Source organism: Oryza glaberrima, chromosome 7 (assembly GCF_000147395.1).
Source record: "Oryza glaberrima chromosome 7, OglaRS2, whole genome shotgun sequence".
In the NCBI taxonomy this organism is placed as follows: Eukaryota; Viridiplantae; Streptophyta; class Magnoliopsida; order Poales; family Poaceae; genus Oryza; species Oryza glaberrima.
Genome location: NC_068332.1, coordinates 7,234,846 through 7,254,274, shown reverse-complemented (window position 1 = coordinate 7,254,274; position 19,429 = coordinate 7,234,846). Strand labels below are relative to the sequence as shown.

The 19,429-nt window shown below is 45.2% G+C and overlaps 2 protein-coding genes and 1 pseudogene across 2 annotated transcripts; 2 read left to right on the top strand and 1 right to left on the bottom strand.

Annotated features, from left to right (window-relative positions):
- Positions 1–420: 420 nt before the first annotated feature.
- LOC127779361 (uncharacterized) lies at positions 421–1,374 on the bottom strand (annotated as a pseudogene).
- Positions 1,375–2,168: 794 nt separating this feature from the next.
- Positions 2,169–5,635, top strand: LOC127780665 (PHD finger protein ALFIN-LIKE 2). Its single transcript, XM_052307600.1, has 5 exons — positions 2,169–2,324; positions 2,443–2,475; positions 2,573–2,795; positions 4,811–4,934; positions 5,035–5,635. Exons 1-5 carry the CDS (start codon positions 2,222–2,224, stop codon positions 5,284–5,286), a joined length of 735 nt encoding a protein of 244 aa, XP_052163560.1. The 5' UTR covers positions 2,169–2,221; the 3' UTR covers positions 5,287–5,635.
- A 4,879-nt stretch (positions 5,636–10,514) lies between these two features.
- LOC127780662 (cadmium/zinc-transporting ATPase HMA3) lies at positions 10,515–14,627 on the top strand. Its single transcript, XM_052307596.1, has 7 exons — positions 10,515–10,944; positions 11,047–11,402; positions 11,491–11,746; positions 11,960–12,097; positions 12,194–12,524; positions 12,708–12,913; positions 13,026–14,627. Exons 1-7 carry the CDS (start codon positions 10,656–10,658, stop codon positions 14,462–14,464), a joined length of 3,015 nt encoding a protein of 1,004 aa, XP_052163556.1. The 5' UTR covers positions 10,515–10,655; the 3' UTR covers positions 14,465–14,627.
- The last annotated feature ends 4,802 nt before the right edge of the window (positions 14,628–19,429 follow it).

Here is a 19,429-nt window from a genome sequence, read left to right as displayed (position 1 = left end):
TGACCATGATGAAGGGGCAATAGGAATGGGACGGCCCACGTTTATGTGGCATCCTCACAAGATTTCCACATGTTTTGACCTTGATGACAATGATATAAGCCCATGGCGAGCTCATGCCTCCCTCCCGAAGCTCATACTCAAGCTCTACCGGGGGGCTTAGACCTAGTTGAAAAACCATTTTAATTGGAAAGAAATGGCTTTCTAGCGTAGATGTCTAGCCGTTTAGGTTGTTAATACTAACATTTTATCCAACTCTATTTATGGAATGGTATTTACGTGAAACTCAATTTTTCTAGGCAAAATTTGCCACAGGGCATCCAAAAAACCTGTAATTAGCTGGTGGACACCGCAAAAACACGAAATTGCTGCCGGGCAAAAAAAACTGGTAATTAGCTCTCGGACACTTATGGCCTTATTTTATTATTTTCGGGAAAAACGGAGAGAGAAACTGAGGTGAGAGTACGATTCTACCCCTGTACTACTTCGCTGAAGATGGTCGTCACAATCCATCGCCGCCCTCACCGAAGCTAGTCGGCAGTCCCTCCGTGGCGGCGGAGGTGGCAGCACTGAGGCCGTGAGCGCGAGGATAGTGTGGCAGTGAGCGGCGCCGCGGGTGGGAAGGCCTTGGTGGCGGCGCACCGGAAGGCCTGCGGAGCTCGTCGGCGAGGTACGGCATCTCCCTCTCTTTCTCCAGCTCCTCCTGCGCCCCTCTGGGCCTCCCGCCTCACCTCCTCCTCGCCTCCCCTGACGTCGTCCACGCCGCAGGCGAGGCCGCCCCTGACGAGCTTGTCGCAGACCTTCTCCAGCCGCTCCCTCGACCTCCTTTCCCTCTCCAGCTCCCTCCGGGACGCCGCAAGCTCCCTCTCCGCGTCGGCCAGTGCCTTCCCGAGCTTGGCGTTCACCCTCTCGGCGCGTCGCCTTGATCTCTGCTCGCCGTCGAGCTCCGCCGCCGCCACACGCACCATCGCCGCGACCTTCTCCCTCTGCCGGCTCCTCCACTCCCGCGCCTCCTCGACGAGCTGCGCCCTCATCCGTGCCGTCTCGTCGCCGTGCCGCCGGTCCTCCGTGGCGAGGTGCCGTACGTGGGTGCATGCCAGGTCGAGCTCGGCGCACAGCGCGGAGAGCAGCGACGCCGTCGACGGGTTTAGGCCATCGTCAGGGCCCCAGATGCCGACGAGAGCCTTGACGAGCTCCTTGGACGTGGCAAGGCTGCTGCATATCTCCTTCAGTTGCGGCACATCTCCTTGGACATGTAATCTAAACGGCGGCGGCGACAGGCGCTGCACTCGCTGGCGTGCGGCGCGGTGAGGAAGCACAGGCTGGAAGAGGACAAGAAAAGAAAATAGGTGAGAGACTGACATCCTTGACCCACATAGGACAATCTAGTCTTTTTCGATTGTTTCTCTCTCCATTTTCCCCGAAAATAATAAAATAAGGCTGCGAGTGTCCGATAGCTAATTACCAGTTTTTTTGTGCCTGACAGCAAATTCGTGTTTTTCCGGTGTCCACTAGCTAATTACAAGTTTTTTGGATGCCCCGTAGCAAATTTTGCTATTTTTTTATGTGGCGTAATTCTAAATAGGATTATCTTAAAAAAAACTGCAGCAAGTTTTTTTAAGGAAAAACCTTTTCAATCTAACTATAGTATTATAGTATAATTGTAATATAATTCCACTATAATTGTAATATGACTTATATATAAGTGTTAGAATAATATATACAACTTTATATCTAACTTATATAAAGATAACAATATAGTTATAGTGTAGTTACGTGGTAGTTATAATGTAACTATACTGTAATTGCATTGTAGTTACACTATAACTATTACTATATTTATATTTGAAAGGTTTTTTTTATCAAAAAACTTGTGACAGTTTTTTAATAATTCCGATTCTAAATTTCTCCAAAAAATACTAACCAGCTCGCAGGAGACAGAGACATGACCCATCCGCAGAAGATCTCCAATTGCCAGGTCAGCCTCCCACGGCCCCACCCACCACGCAGCCCCCACCCCGACTACGTTCCTAGACCCTGTCTTCCACGTGATTCAGTGCACCACGTCACTGATAGTTGGGCCCCACCCAACTGTCGGTCCACTGCACCCGTGGACGGGTAACCCGCAGCCTTAAATCCCGGCTTGTGTCAGAGCCGCTCCGAACCCCCCTCTCTCCCGCCGCCGCCGCCGACACAGCCGCTGACCTCGCCGCCGCCGACGCTGATGGAGATGGCCGCCCCCGTCTCCCCCGCGCCGCGCACCGTCGAGGACATCTTCAAGGACTTCTCCGGCCGCCGCGCCGGCCTCGTCCGCGCCCTCACCGTCGGTAAGTAATAACGACGAACACCTCGCCCGCCTTTCTCTCTATCTCTCTTCGGTTGTCTCCTCTTCTGGATCTAACGAGCTCGCCGCCCGTGCGGGGGGTTTTTGTTTGTGCCGCGCAGATGTGGATGAGTTCTACGGATTCTGCGACCCAGGTAAGACCGAACCGGATCGGATCTGATGAGGGTAGAGAGAGTTCGGGTGGTGGTTTTGTGTGTGGGGTTTGATTTGGGGTTTTGGGGATGTGAGCAGAGAAGGAGAATTTGTGCCTGTACGGGCACCCGAACGGGCGGTGGGAGGTGGCGCTGCCGGCGGAGGAGGTGCCGCCGGAGCTGCCGGAGCCGGCGCTCGGGATCAACTTCGCCAGGGACGGGATGCACCGCCGCGACTGGCTCTCGCTCGTCGCCGTCCACTCCGACTCGTGGCTGCTCTCCGTCGCCTTCTTCTTCGGCGCGCGCCTCAACGGCAACGAGAGGTACCAGCCACACGCTTTTCCTCCATTAGATCTCGTGAAAATTGACCATCTATGAAGAAGAAAAGATCACTTACTTGGAGCGTATAATTCGATGGGTGCAAGTGCAATCGAACTCTGTTCTTGCCTTGTGGGTTGTGGGTGCAGTGTAATGCCGTTCTTGTGCTTGCCCCGTGGGGGTTTATGGATTTGCATATTTTATTTCAGCTCAACTGGTCCATGTGTGCGCTTGTGCTGTGTTGCACATGTTTATTGTGCTTTATTTCACCATTCTTTTTTCTCTTTGCTGTGAATGGGGGCCATGTTTCTCACTGTGTTTGCTTTATTTTCTCTCTTTCTTTTCTTCGTTTGCTGAATTGATTTTATTTTTTTCCATAAAATTGCAAAACAGTGCTGTGTGTACTTGGTGATGATTATTACTCCTACCAGTAGTAATTGCCTTTGAAATAAGTTCCCGGGCTGTCTGAAAATTTGATCTTTCACTTGAACATGTTTTGACAGATTTCTTTTCAGTTTTCACATCCTTGTCAGAAGTTGGGGGGCTGACGGTGATAGGCTCTGTGTACTTCACAGTACATTGAAACTTTGAAAGGTCTCAGTGTCTGCACAAATTTTTGTTTCGTGTTACAATTCGAGTGTTGTGCTATATGGATGACCTTTCATCATAATGCTTTTTAGTCATTTGGGTTTTGGATACCTTAATTCATGTTTTTCAAGAGTACCTATTTTATGGACCATGGCAGTAAAAGTGTTCGCAAATTAGGATACAACTAATAAACAATCAAATGGGCAAGTACCATTCTTATTCAACTTAACATGCCATAAATTGAATTCTTTCTTTCTATTGAGCTTCAGTTGTGTTTGCTCTGTTCCTTCGTTCTTCCTTAAGAAACTTTGGGATTACAATTTGCTTTGCGTCCTTAATTTTCAAGTTCTGCAAATACTCGTTGAATATTTTTCTCGCTACATTTTAATTCCTAAAATGCAATGTGTCATATGGAGTCTTTTGATGGATAACCAAAGGGTAGATGAAGTTTTATGTGCCTAAATTATTAGTACTGTTAGGTTGAATCATTAATTGGCCTCTGGTCCTTTTTTAATGTTTTATGCAGGAAGTTTTATGTTTTTTGCTTTGGTCTACTTGAGTACTTGACTGCCATGCAAACCATAAGTCGTAATTCTGTGATATTGCAATTTTTTTCTTAGCAAAAGTTATCTTGTTTATTCTGTTTTTCAGTTTGATTTTTTTTTTGGTTCAGTTAATCTTGCTAGTTTCCTGGTTGAACTTTGCATTTCTATTCCAGCCATTTTTCTCTTCTCTTTTCTCCCTGAGATGAGGCTTTGACGCTTTGTGAGCTTAAGTTTCTATCATTTTGGCATAGTAATTCTGCCTGCTTTCATTGTACTCTAGTATCTATTTTCCTGCACACTTTCCACTTCTATTTGAATTTATTTTTCTTCTGTTTCATCTTACTATCTGTTACTGTATCAGGGCAGTAGAGTGCTAAACTGTGAAGTGCTGCCATCTGTTCTTTCATGTGCTTCGTTTGTGTTGCACAAGGAGCTAAATCAGTCACAAAATTTGTATTATCATTATGTAATGGGAAGCATTATCTGTTCCTTATCTGTTTGTTTATGTTGCTTTCATGTTTGTTTATAGTGTTTCGTTGCTTATCTGTTGTCTTTCGAAGGATTCATATTGTACTCTGGATTATTTTTTAACTCCCAAGGAAATATTGGGTCATGCCTCAAAAGTGTTTTCTTTCTTTATGTACAAATTCTATTTTATTTGTTGCATTACTTCATGGATATCTTATTTCCATATTTTTGTCTATCCTGCCCAGGGCTAACCTGTTGAAACATAAAACTTGTGCCATGTGTATTGGTGTCTTGGATTCATATTCTGATTTGAACATCCCTTTGCATCAACCATTATCTCTGTTAAGAACCCAAAGTATCATATCATGGTTAACAAAATCCTTTTCCTGGATCCAATGTGTTGCTCTCTTGATTGTCAGGAAGCGCTTATTCAGCTTGATCAATGACCATCCAACCGTGCTTGAAGCACTGTCTGATAGGAAGCATGGAAGGGATAATAAATCTGGTGCCGACAATGGCAGCAAATCCAGGCACTCAGGAAAGGTGCCGTGCCAGTGCTCTTAGTTTTTATTTTCATCATGAACCATTTCTGAACTGTGCCCATTTGAGTTTTTACGAACTGAAAGCTGGCTTTGTTATGCAGCGAGCAAATGACGTGCAGACAAAAACCTCGAGGCCAGCAGTTGTTGACGATGGGTACGATGAAGAAGAACACAGTGAAACCCTATGTGGAACCTGCGGTGGCCGCTACAACGCCAACGAGTTTTGGATTGGGTGCGACATTTGCGAGCGGTGGTTCCACGGCAAATGCGTTAGGATAACACCAGCGAAAGCGGATCACATAAAGCACTACAAGTGCCCTGATTGCAGCAGCTCCAAGAAGAGTAGGCAATAAAAACCATGGAGCTGCTGCTGTGGCTCTCTACTGCTGACTCAGCTGATCAATCAAATGATACTTGCCATCCCTCTTCCAGTCCCAAGTTGGCGGCAGATGTGAAGAATTTGCTCTAGAACATTGCGCACTGTTGTGGTAGATGCTGGAAAACAAAAAAGAAGAAACTTTACAGGATAGTTTGTTTCATAAACTGGTCGGTTACTGTTGTGGTTGTTCATTTGAGATATGGATACTGTTACATTGTAGCCTTTAGAGGAAATTTGTTCATGCCTTGTTTCTAATTTGGTATGTCCTTCCCTTGCTGCATGACATTGATTTCTCTCTACAAGTTTCTGTCTGTCACTGTGCATATATACTGTGGTTTGTCTCGGTGTGTACTGTGGAACAGTCCTGTCTGCTGGGATATTTGGTCCTTGGTTCGTCTACTCTGTGGTGCATCAGGGAGGGATTCAGGGTTTCTAGTTTTTGGAGGGAATCTGCAGGCAGGGATATGCTCGTTTTCAGAGCAGAAGCAATTATCAAGATCACGGGAATGCTATTCCCAATCTGATACTCCCTCCTGATAATCTCATAATAAGTTCACTTTTAGCTTTTCCATTTGTTATAAGTTCATTTTTAGAGCAATATTATATCGGAGTTTGTGAACGTTGGGAATATAATTGTATTGGAATATAATTGTATCGAGAGTAGTTAAATTGAAGAATAGTTACATTAGCATTTGATAAAGTAGGGGTATAGTCTTTTTAGTTTTGTATTATATATTAGTATTAGTATGTGTGGGATGGATGAAAAATGAATGGGAGTGCCTAGCAATCATTCGAATGATTTTTTCATTCATCTCACTCGGATTTTTCAACATATGGATTTTTCAACATATGGATGTGCGCCACGTTGCAGAGGGAAACAGGCTAGCTTAATCGTAAGTTCGTAACAACGGACCCAATATGACAGTTATAAGTCCCAAAGATGTTTAATAAAAAAAATAAAAATATCATCAACATATGCATCAGCAAGCGTCAAGCAAATACGTATAATCTTTCCCAAAAAAATGTTTTTGTTTCCTAAACTGAAAATATGAAGCAAAGTAACTGAACGTATAATCTTTCCCAAAAATTTGTTTTGGTTTTCTAAACTGAAAATATGAAGCAAAATAACTTATTAAAAGCCTAAATTTTATCCTCAAAAATTAAAAGTAGACCATTATGTTAAACTACCAACATGATTTCCGTTTTCCTCCGTCAGCGCGCTACCTCCTAGCACTCCCCCTAAGAGCATCTACAATCACTAACTGAGGGTACTCTAGGTGTACTCACATCTACGATGCAGGGCCATGTCTGGGTAGCCCAATGAGTGTCCCAACCCAAAACAGCCCATTTCTCTCATCTTCCTCTCTTTCCTATTCTACCCCTCTCTTCCCTCTCTCTCTCTCCCTCCGCACGACCGCACGCGCATTCCTCTCTCCCTCCACCCGTTGTTCCACTCACAGCCTGCTTCCCTCTCTCCCGCCGCTGCTCCCGCCGCCGCCTGCCACCTCCGCTCGTCTCCTTCTCCCTCTCTCTCTCTCTCTCTCTCTCTCTCACTGCCACCACCGTCTCCCGCCGCCGCCCCCGAATCGAGCGCATGGGACGGAGGCGGCAGTCATCATCGTCGTCGTCTGGTAGCTGGAGCAGCAGATCCGGGGCGGAGGCGACCGACGGCGAGCGGCGCACGGGGCGGAGGTGGCAGTCGTCGTCGTCCGGTGGCCGAAGGCGGCAGATCCGGCCGCTCTCTCCCTCTCTCTCTCTCCCGTGGAAGGTGGCGGCGGCGACCCCGGAGGCGGCAGATCCGGCGCCGCTGTGGCCGGATCTGGCCCCCCGGCGGATGGAGCGGCGCCGGCCGCGCCGCATCGAGACGGTGGTGGTGCCGGCGGTGGCCGCATCGACGATGGCACCGTCATTCTTCACCGCACTCGCCGACGCCGCCCCTCCTCGCCCTCCCTTCTTCTCTCTGACAGCGAGCAGCCGCATCGAGGAGACGGTGGTGGCATCAGCGGTGGCTGCATCGATGATGGCGCCGTCGCCTTCTTCACCGCGCTCGCCACCTCGCTCCTCGCCCTCCCTTCTTCTCTCCGGCGGCAAGCGGCGCCTTCGCCTCGCCCTTGACGCGCGGGCCGGTGACATAGGGGAGAGGGGTGGAAGAGGAAATCAAAGCTCTGGGGTGCGTCGCCTCAAGAACCTACCTACGCAATGGGTTGCTTCGCCCCGTCCCCCTGGAAAAAGCGAGCGAGCGACGCGTCCCCTAGCTAGGGCGTGCGTTCCATCCCAGGGGGACGACGCAGACGAAAAGCCTAATGGACAGCGCTAGGGAGACGGACCGAAGCACTACATTGGTGATGGCCTAAAGCCGCGCTGATCTCCCACGTGCGGGAAAAGCGCTCCCCCCTAAAGCCATGCCGATCGCCCACACGTGGGAAGGAAAGGAGGAAGTACAAGGTGAGAGCGACGATATTGGGAGTGGGCAAGGGCGCCGTTTTCTCCGACATATCAACATAACTCCAAAAATCATGTAGGGGAGTAGGGGATCTGTTGGAGTACTTTTTTTTTCACTAAAATACCTGAAAATTGGTTTTGGAGATGAAATAGGAGGACCATTAGTGATGCTGTAAGAACTTTAAAAAAATTACGATGGTCAAGGAAAATATAGTTTATCTTAAATATAGTTTATCTTATGGCAATAAAATATTTAAATTAAGTTGAGTTGTCTCTACGTATAGCTTAAAATGATACTCCCTCCATTCCTAAATATTTGACGTCGTTGACTTTTTTAAACATGTTTGACCGTTCATCTTATTCAAAAACTTATGTGAATATTATTCAAAAACTTGAGTAGTAGTAGTATAATATTTAACAATGAATCAAACGATAGGAAAAGAATTAGTAATTACTTAATTTTTTTTATAAGACGAACGGTCAAATATGTTTAAAAAAGTTAACTGCGTCAAATATCTAAGTACATAGGAATAGTATTTTTGCATATCCCACCAAAATAAAATGACCAAATGACCCAATTTGTCGGGGGTACCTTCAGCGCATGTTGCTAGATTGTGCAAATTTATCCCCTTTTTTTCAAATAATGAAATAATGGATTAATTCGTACGCTCCCTGAATTTATAAACGGTGTTTAAAAAACTTTCTATACATTAATTTCTAAGAATATTGTTTTAAATCTATTTTCTATCTTCATAACGTTTAATTCATTTATATCCTCAAATAATTATAATAAATCATTCGACTATTCGGTCATTCAGCATAAAAAAATAGAGCCGTGGACATGCGAACCCACATGCTGACATGCATGAACAATAATCTTTCATCAATTTGTGTTATTTGCGAAATCAATTAAATTTTATCCATAAGATGCCTAGTGGCAGCTGTAGATATGTGGTATGGTCTACTCTCTTGCAGATTGCGAATAGTTTATCATTAGGTATTAAGCTTAAAGGGCTGTTTAGATTATAGCCAAAATAAAGCTTACCAAATTTTGTCATTACCAAAAGTTTGATAATATTACTAAGTTTTGGCAGGATTTCTTATGTGTTTACCAAAGTTTGGTAAAAAAAATAAATAGTTGCATATTTTTGGTAACTTTATTAAAAATTGATATAGTTTGAAATATCATGAACAACCTCTAAGTCAATGCTTGCTTCACGTGTTTTACCTGCAAGTTCACACACACACACAAAATGCATATTTGTATCTCAAGTTCAGTAGGCATGCAAGTCAAAACTGAATCCCTCCATGGTTTAAACTTTAAAATGGCATTTATAATTTTACTGCTGTAGGTTGGCATTTGTTATTTGCAATCGCTTTCATACGGTCAGAGATGCTTGTCATATTCTACCCTTTGGCCTCCATCTGTTTCTCGTTTTGCTTTCGTTACGGATAATATGGGAATATTTTAGAGGACAAAGTGGTCATCCGGTGAGCCAAGTTTCATAATTGTTTAACCCGTTTTATGGTGTGGAGTGTACCCTTAGCATTGCGACATGAATGGCTGAAAAATCATAGTTAGATTTTTCTAAAATGCAGTTTAGTCATATTTTAAGCAAACAGCCAACAGAAAAGGCATGTGAAAATGGAAATTTTAATATCCACTCTTCGAAAAATAACATGTAAATAGCATGGGGGTTGAGCTGTCAACAGCAGAGAGAGCACTCCCCTGTTACACCCATAAAAAATTCTATGAAAAAAAGTAAATATTATTGCTACATCCGTCCCATAATAATTATAACTGTAAGATTCAAATTAATTCTAAAATAGTTATTAGTTATTACAATAGAGTAGTAATTATCCCATCAATCACTCTCATTCAAAATTTTCACTATTTTACCATCATTCATCCTCCCAGTCCTACCTATATATATTATTAAACCTTAATATATATTAAACAACCTAGAATTAAAATTATTTTAGGATGGAGATAATATTATACGCGTGTAAAACCTCAAATTTAAATTTAACAATTTTAAGAGTATAAATCTATCATAATTTTATCTTTTTTCTTTCTATTACGATAAATTTCAAGATGAGACTTAGATGAATGTTACTTGTAAAAACAAATATAATTTTTATTGATATCTGTTAATTGGTGTAAAGTTTGTGCATTCATGATACATTCCAATTTTGTAAAAGCTTACTATTTTACTCATGAACTTTAAGCAGCATAGATGAAGGGTGTGTTTAGTTCACGTTGAAATTGGAACAATGTGATGGAAAAGTTGAAAGTTTGTGTGTGTAGGAAAATTTTGATGTGATAAAAAAGTTGGAAATTTGAAGAAAAAAGTTTGGAACTAAACTTAGCCGAATTTTAGGGAACATTTGGTTTGGTATGAACTTTGGAATTCATGATCCGACCCGTTTGTTGCCAATTCAGGTGACCAAATTTCAGTACGCCAACCATTTGCAGTTGTTTTTGACGAACCTAACTTCAAACAAATGCAATTTGGAGCAACAATACTATTATCATAGCCACTATCAGAGCAAAAACAACTACTACCTTAGATGAGGAATTAATAAATAATCCAAACTGGTCCCCTGCTGCTAGGTTGCTGATTAAGATGAGTGATTAAGCATCAATTAAATCAAGACGACTAGCTCCCCACTCACTGCCAGGTGGGCCCACCTTGTCGGATTAGGGGAAAGTCCCTCACTGCCATACACAACCATTGCCGGATTAGCTGTCCATCGATTACAAAAATCCCAAATCTTTTGGCGCCGCCGTCGCTGTCGCCGACGACACCACCGCCGCCGCCGTCCTCGTCATCTCCAGATCGCCCTCTCCTTGATCCCCACTTGCATCGCCCCGGAGGCGCGGTGGACGAGACGACGGCGATGGCCGGAAAGGATGAGGCGGAAGGGCTCGAGGCGAGGCTGCTGCTGCTGCCGCCTGAGGCGGCGGCGGAGGAGCCGACGAGGTGTGGCGGCGGCGACGGCGGCAGCGGCGGGAGGAAGCGGAAGAAGACGTACCTTGATGTCCTTGGCGTGTGCTGCTCCGCGGAGGTCGCGCTGGTGGAGCGGCTGCTCGCGCCGCTCGACGGCGTCCGCGTGGTGTCCGTCGTCGTGGCGTCCCGCACCGTCGTCGTCGAGCACGACCCCGCCGCCGCCCCGGAGTCCGCCATCGGTAAGCCACCGCGCGCGCGCGCGCCATTAATCCTCCACGCGATTCTCGCGCGAGATTCTCACTGAATCGAGTCGTCGTCGTCGTCTTTGTCTTGGAGTGCAGTGAAGGCGCTGAACAAGGCCGGCCTCGAGGCGTCGGTGCGAGCCTACGGCAGCAGCGGCGTGGTCAGCCGGTGGCCGAGCCCGTACATCGTCGCCTCCGGCGTCCTCCTCACGGCGTCCTTCTTCGAGTGGCTCTTCCCTCCCCTGCAGTGCCTGGCCGTGGCGGCCGTCGTCGCCGGCGCGCCGCCGATGGTGCGCCGTGGGTTCGCCGCGGCGAGCCGGCTGTCGCTCGACATCAACGTCCTCATGCTCATCGCCGTCGCCGGCGCGCTCTGCCTCGGCGACTACACGGAGGCCGGCGCCATCGTCTTCCTCTTCACCACCGCAGAATGGCTCGAGACGCTGGCCTGCACAAAGGTAGGAGTACATGTCAATGTCCTCTTCACCAAATCCATGGCGATCTTGGCACGAACCCGGACGAACACTCACGTTGCGAGGTGTGCAGGCGAGCGCCGGGATGTCGTCGTTGATGGGCATGCTGCCGGTGAAGGCGGTCATCGCGACGACGGGCGAGGTTGTCAGCGTGCGCGACGTCCGCGTGGGCGACGTCGTCGCGGTCAGGGCCGGCGAGATCGTCCCCGTCGACGGCGTGGTGGTCGACGGCCAGAGCGAGGTCGACGAGAGGAGCCTCACCGGCGAGTCCTTCCCGGTGCCGAAGCAGCCGCACTCCGAGGTCTGGGCCGGCACAATGAACTTAGACGGTAAACAAACAAACAATCAAAAAAATCTCTCATCTCTTAGTTTCAGAGTTCCCAAATGTACGGAACTCTGAAACGTCCGTGTCGTTGAATTGTCCGTCTTTTCTCATCAGCTTAAGTTCTGGTAAACTGGTTGACGCATCCAACTCAATAGTCACAATAGCACACATTTGTTCATGTCATGATCAATGGGATTGAGAGGCTGTCACGTTTCAGGTTACATTGCTGTGAGAACTACGGCTCTCGCCGAGAACTCGACGGTGGCGAAGATGGAGAGGCTGGTGGAGGCGGCGCAGAACAGCAGGTCGAAGACACAGCGGCTGATCGATTCGTGCGCAAAGTACTACACGCCGGGTGCGCAATCGGCATCGCCTAAACTCTCAACATCTCCAATTTTACAACACAAAATTCATCAGTAACAAAGACATTTCTGTTCTTGGTGCGTTGCAGCCGTGGTGGTTGTTGCAGCAGGAGTGGCCCTGATCCCGGCTCTGCTCGGAGCAGATGGCCTTGAGCAATGGTGGAAGCTGGCTCTGGTGATGCTTGTGAGCGCGTGCCCCTGCGCATTAGTGCTGTCGACACCGGTGGCATCCTTCTGCGCAATGCTGCGCGCTGCGAGGATGGGGATCTTCATCAAGGGTGGAGATGTTCTTGAATCACTTGGGGAGATCAGGGCCGTCGCGTTCGACAAGACCGGGACGATCACCAGAGGAGAGTTCAGCATCGACTCGTTCCATCTGGTTGGGGATCACAAGGTTGAGATGGATCATCTTCTTTACTGGTAAGACTGAGAAAGAAGATTTCATTTCAGCTCTTGGAATGCAGCTGCTACACTGAACAAATTTGACAGATTTTCAACTGTTGTCGGTTTACGACTTGTCGAAAAATCCTTAGTACTTGTGATGGTTTGAATTGACTTGAACAGTGAAATGCTTGGCACAAATTATGTCTTTGGTTATTGCAGGATTGCAAGCATTGAGAGCAAGTCAAGCCACCCAATGGCAGCTGCACTTGTGGAGTATGCTCAATCCAAATCCATCCAACCAAACCCGGAAAATGTCGGCGATTTTCGGACATATCCCGGGGAGGGGATCTATGGAGAGATCCATGGAAAGCACATCTACATTGGGAACAGAAGGACATTGGCAAGAGCGTCATCACCTCAGTCAAGTGAGCAAAACACATCATTTGTAGTAGTAGTACAGTTCCTGACAATTAAGCTTCAGAATTAGCTGATCAGCTGAAGCTGAGCTGACTGAACTGAAATCTGTGACGTTTACAGCTCAAGAAATGGGTGAGATGATCAAGGGCGTGTCGATCGGCTACGTGATCTGCGACGGCGAGCTCGCCGGCGTCTTCTCGCTCTCCGACGACTGCCGGACCGGCGCGGCGGAGGCGATCCGGGAGCTTGGATCGCTGGGCATCAAGTCGGTTATGCTGACCGGGGACAGCAGCGCGGCGGCGACGCACGCGCAGGGCCAGCTCGGCGGCGTCATGGAGGAGCTCCACTCCGAGCTCCTCCCGGAGGACAAGGTCCGGCTCGTCGGCGGCCTCAAGGCGAGGTTCGGCCCGACGATGATGGTCGGCGACGGGATGAACGACGCGGCGGCGCTGGCGGCGGCGGACGTGGGCGTGTCCATGGGCATCTCCGGGTCGGCGGCGGCGATGGAGACCAGCCACGCGACGCTCATGTCGAGCGACGTGCTCAGGGTCCCGGAGGCCGTCAGGCTCGGCCGGCGCGCCCGCCGGACCATCGCCGTCAACGTGGCCGGCTCGGTGGCCGTGAAGGCCGCCGTGCTCGCGCTGGCCGCGGCGTGGCGCCCCGTGCTCTGGGCCGCCGTGCTCGCCGACGTCGGGACGTGCCTCCTCGTCGTGCTCAACAGCATGACGCTGCTCAGGGAGGAGTGGAAGGGCGGCGCCAAGGAGGACGGCGCGTGCCGCGCCACGGCGAGGTCGCTGGCGATGAGGTCCCAGCTCGCCGCCGACTCCCAAGCACCCAACGCCGCAGACGCTGGCGCCGCCGGCCGTGAGCAAACGAACGGCTGCCGTTGCTGTCCGAAGCCGAGCATGTCGCCCGAGCACTCGGTTGTCATCGACATCCGAGCCGACGGCGAGCGTCAAGAAGAGCGGCCGGCCGAGGCGGCCGTCGTTGCCAAATGTTGCGGCGGAGGCGGCGGCGAGGGCATCCGCTGCGGAGCCTCCAAGAAGCCAACTGCAACGGTCGTTGTTGCCAAATGTTGCGGGGGCGGCGGCGGCGGCGAGGGCACCAGGTGCGGCGCGTCCAAGAATCCGGCAACGGCGGCCGTCGTTGCCAAATGTTGCGGCGGAGGCGGCGGCGAGGGCATCGGCTGCGGAGCCTCCAAGAAGCCAACTGCAACGGCCGTTGTTGCCAAATGTTGCGGCGGCGGCGGCGAGGGCACCAGGTGCGCCGCGTCCAAGAAGCCGGCAACGGCGGCCGTCGTTGCCAAATGTTGCGGTGGCGATGGCGGCGAGGGCACCGGATGTGGTGCCTCCAAGAGGTCGCCGCCGGCTGAGGGAAGCTGCAGCGGCGGTGAAGGCGGTACCAATGGTGTTGGTCGTTGCTGCACGAGCGTGAAGAGGCCAACCTGTTGCGACATGGGAGCGGCGGAGGTGTCCGATTCTTCGCCGGAGACGGCGAAAGACTGCAGAAATGGGAGGTGTTGCGCGAAGACGATGAACTCCGGTGAAGTGAAAGGATGATGTTGCAAGATTGACCAGTAATTCACTCTACGAAATGTTAAGTTTTAACTGATCATTATTGTGTCATTTTCCTTGGGCTGAAATCATCTTGTAATGCATCAATGATTGTTGTACAGTACTAGTATCATTGAAAACTGCCAAATAACATGTAACATTCGAAATCCTTTTTTTCAATGTTGATACGTAGTTCACGATTGCATACCAACCCTCGTACATGTACATCGCACTCAATAGCCACAAGCGTGTCCCATTTGAGATAGATTATTGACAGAATTATTGGTTTGGAGTATCTACTTTACTAGATGATGTCCCGTGTCTTGCTACGGGATATATGTTAGATATCTATTCTATTATATACTAAAAGTCCATTAAACTTCCTACAAACGCTCCTAAGCCACCACGTGGCACTCCTACAAACGCTCCTAAGTCGCCACGTGGCACAATCTAATCTCACCGTCGATTTTCACTAAAGTTGGTGGACCCATTATTTTACACCATTAGATTAGATCTATTGTTGATAAATACTTCCTCCGTTTTTTAATAGATGACGCTGTTGACTTTTTCTCACATGTTTGACCATTCGTCTTATTTAAAAATTTTATGCAAATGCATAAGATATAAATCACACTTAGAGTACTATGAGTGATAAAACAACTCATAACAAAATATATTATAATTATGTAAATTTTTTTAATAAGACAAATGGTCAAGCATATGAGAAAAAGTCAACGGCGTCATTGTTAACAGTGAAATTTGGTAAGCCCGGAGTAATCATCGGCTTAGAGTCAACATCAGCTTTGAAGTCCTGAGATTAGCTGATGAGAGTTGTCAAGATGTCAGTTGTCGAATTCTTGCCATATTCGGTTAAGGAAATTGATTAAGGAAGCTTATCTAGAAGAGACCGAGTTCAAATAGGATGCGGCATGGCAAGTTATCTATTAATTAGGAATAGTTTGTTAGTTTCCTTTTATCTTTAGGAAAGTGTGTTTAGTGTCCTATAAGGACTTTATCTTTTCCTTTTATCTTTAGGAAAGTTTCTTTCTTGTCCGACAAGGACTTGTATCAACCCATGGGTATAAATATGTACACCCGGGGTCTATGTAATCTATCCTCACGATTAATACAATTCGGCGCATTGCCACCTTTTACCTTTTCTACTTTATTTTATCGTCCGGTGGGACTTGGCACCTGACGCAGGGCTGCATCAGTGTTCGATCTCCGGCGAAGGGATAAGTCCAATGTTCCGTCGGTCCAGGCAATTGTATCATCTACGTCGGCGTCGTTCAAGGCTGCATCAGTACATTCGACCTCTTGGATTGCTCTGGTTTGAATGATATATTTGCCTACCCATTTATCATATGTCTCTGTTAATCTAGTCTTAGCATATCAATTTAGCTCTATCGGTTGCTTCTCGTTTTAGGGTTTCTACCGATATCGGCTAAATCGCGTTGCTAGATTAGATTAGCTTAGACATCTACCACCCTAAAAATCAGTCAACGGCTTGATTGTCTGGATATTGTGTTTCTTTTCATACTTAGTGCTGCATCAGTTAAGTTTGATCTACTAAGTCGTGCTTAGAACCGTAATCTCTAGCATGCTTTTTGACTGCCAATAAGGGTTTCATCGGGGTTTCAGCCGGTCAGTTATTTGGACGTTGCGTATGTTCCCCCGCCCTCTTCTAGACTTTATACACTTGTAAAAATATGTTCGGCTCATAAGGATTGCATATACATATAAGTTGGATTTAGCCGATGACAACAAAGGTTTCACTGTTTAATCTAATCTCGTAGATTTCATGACATCGGATCACCAGCCGATGTGTGCTTTAATCTTTGGATCAATGCTTATTCTATCATATCAATGCTAGCCGATTGGTTTATACTAGACTATATTATTGTTATATTTTATTATCAGTAGCCGATTGCTTATATATCATTATTTACTAAAGTGTTAGAATCTACATTGGATGTATAGCCGATTGCTTAAACCCTATCGCTATCGGCTGGTATCGGCATCGGCTATTATCGGCTATCGGCTGGAACTACTCCATCGGCTTGTCAGCCGATCGGCTGTTTTATCTGCTGTTTACATATTTTGTCAGTTGCAGGATCAAACTGACTGGCACGCCCGTATCTCATCAAGATTTGGACCTGTACAGAAGCTAAGGAGATCTCCCAGGCCAATGTGTTCGATTTTTTCGTCAACAGTCATCTATTAAAAAACGGAGGTAGTAATAACTTCCTCATGTTTATAACGTACAAGCGCTACTACTGTCCGTACGTATTTGTACGATGCAAATGTTACTGTTGTTCTTTCCATACGTACAAACGTACATGATTGTGAAAACAAAACGATAAAACTTTCCTAGTCTTCACTTGAAGAAAAAAAATACACATGTACATTAAAGACAGGAAAAACATACATTCATAAAAATCAATGGTCTTTAAAATATGATTTTCTACAATATAAAGATATATTACTTCACAAATATAAATATGTTTAGTTAAATTAACATGTATAATAAATATTCAATGAATTTTCTTCCAAATCTATATATTATATACTGAAAGTACATTAAACTGTGTACACACGCCTTTACACCACTACGTGGCTCTTACATAAATTACAGAAATCCTAGTTATTATATACTAAAAATCTGTTAAATGTCCTGCAAACGCTCCTACATTGTCACGTGACGCTCTAATAATGATAGAGAAATCCTAGAAATTTAGAGTAAAAAAAGAAAAGCATCCAACCTTCAATTTTCAATTAAATTAGTGGATCCGTTATTTTAAACATTGGATTAGAGCTCTTAGAATTCCCATGCTGCTAATATCTATCAAAAAAAAAAACATAACGTGCTTACGTCATACGATCGTCTCCCACCTGAAAAAAAAACTTAAATACCTACACCATATACGATCGAGAAAAAGATAAAGCCAAAAAATAAAAAAAAACATGCACACATATATAGGGGTGAAAACGGGTCGGGTTCGATCGAATCTCACCCTTCCCACATCCTAACCCATATTTTATAATTGGAATCGGGTCGGACACGGATAGTGCCGAATACGGATAGAAACTCGGATAATGTCGGGCAAAAATACGGAACTTATACATACCAAAATAGATATGTACACTATCGGTTACGGATATTTATTCCGATATCAAGTCGAAGCAACAATCTTATATATCATATAGGCAATCACTATTTAACAATTTCATATATCACATAATATGATTATATTAGGTCATTAGGACCTTAGGAAATAAATAGGGTACAATACATCATAGTATAACCAATACATAGTACCAAAAAGTACCTCACAAAAACGTAATACGTGTAATATCCGTATAATTATCCGGGTAACACCCGGATTTTTTACCGGATAATCTGTATCCGTCGGATACTATATTCCCGAACCCGATCTCATATCCGTCAAAAAAGTCTCAGGTACTTGAATTTGTCCTGAAAGTAATGTGGCCGGGCGGGCGAGTGGGACATACCCACGCCATTTTCACCCCTACACGTATATAATAGAATGGGAAAGAAATACTAATAAGGAAAAATCATCAGTGCCAGCACTGATTTGTGGTCAACAACCTTTAATCTATGATTTTATTAAAAATAATACTATACAGATATGCATAGTTAAACTTAATCATAAACTTATTGTAGTGATAAATATATCATGACAAATGACGCCAACATGTAATAGCAAATGAGATCATAATGTTTCAAATAATTTCATATCAAATTTTATGGTGTCAAATATCACTTGACAAATATACACCGTTAATTTGAATCTACATATGTAAAAATCAAAATAACAAAACCTAGCATTGTTTTTTAAGTACATCGATCTATTCAGGTTTATTTAATTTTGGGAGAGAATGAGATTCTCAAAGTATTTGGAATTTTCAAAACTTTTCTTATTTGAGCTGTGAGAAGCACAATTAATAGATTTATGAGAAAATAAATTAAAGTTTATCCAGTGATAATAAAATAACAGAATTTAGATTTGGTTAATTTTTAAGTAGATCTTTTTAAGTTTATTTTGGGTGAGATTGAGATTCTAAAAGTATCTGAAATTTTTCAAAACTTTTTTATTGCTATTTGAGGAGTGAGATGCATACATGATAGATAGATATTTCTTATATGCCACTAAAAGTTCACCGGTTTCCTTATATGCCATCGTAAATTAGCTATTCCCGTATATGCCATCAAACGAAATTTTCGCTCACCTATATGGCATCCACGTCACCCAAGAGTAGAAATAGTGTTAGGCTTTTTTGAAAAATGACAAAATTGCCCCTGGACTCCCTTTCCTGCTATGTAAAGAACAAATCAGGATGTGTTGCAGTTAAAACTATGACTATAACTTTAGCAATCATTATTGATTCAACACACAACCAATTTACCAAACAAATCAGGATGTGTTGCATTTAAAACTATGACTATAACTTTAGCAATCATTATTGATTCAACACACAACCAATTTACCAATGACTGGATGCAAAGTTTTATTTCTCTTCCATTTTTATAGTTTATTTATAGATTATAGAAAGAAATAGTTTGTATTCTTTTTTAAATGGCACTAAGAACAATAATTTAATTAGTCCTAATCTAATGTATCTAACTGGATGTAAGCATTCAGTTTAGAAAAAAAAAATCTCTCGGCTTAGCAAACTGATTGTGTGCCTAATTTATTCACAAAAATAGTTATGCTCAACTAAAAAGGTTAAGTGCTTAATTTAGTCTCACCATGGAAGTAAGTAACTTCATGATACCGACATTAGTTGAATAACATCAAAATATGCATCACCTTTTTTAATTCGTGTTAAGAAAACTAAGACAAAAGAAAGGAAAAGAAAGCTAAGGGTAATTTCTTACTTTCAATGCCACCTAAAATAGTCAGATGACGTGGATAACATATGAGGAATTGAAAAAAAATCATTTAGTGG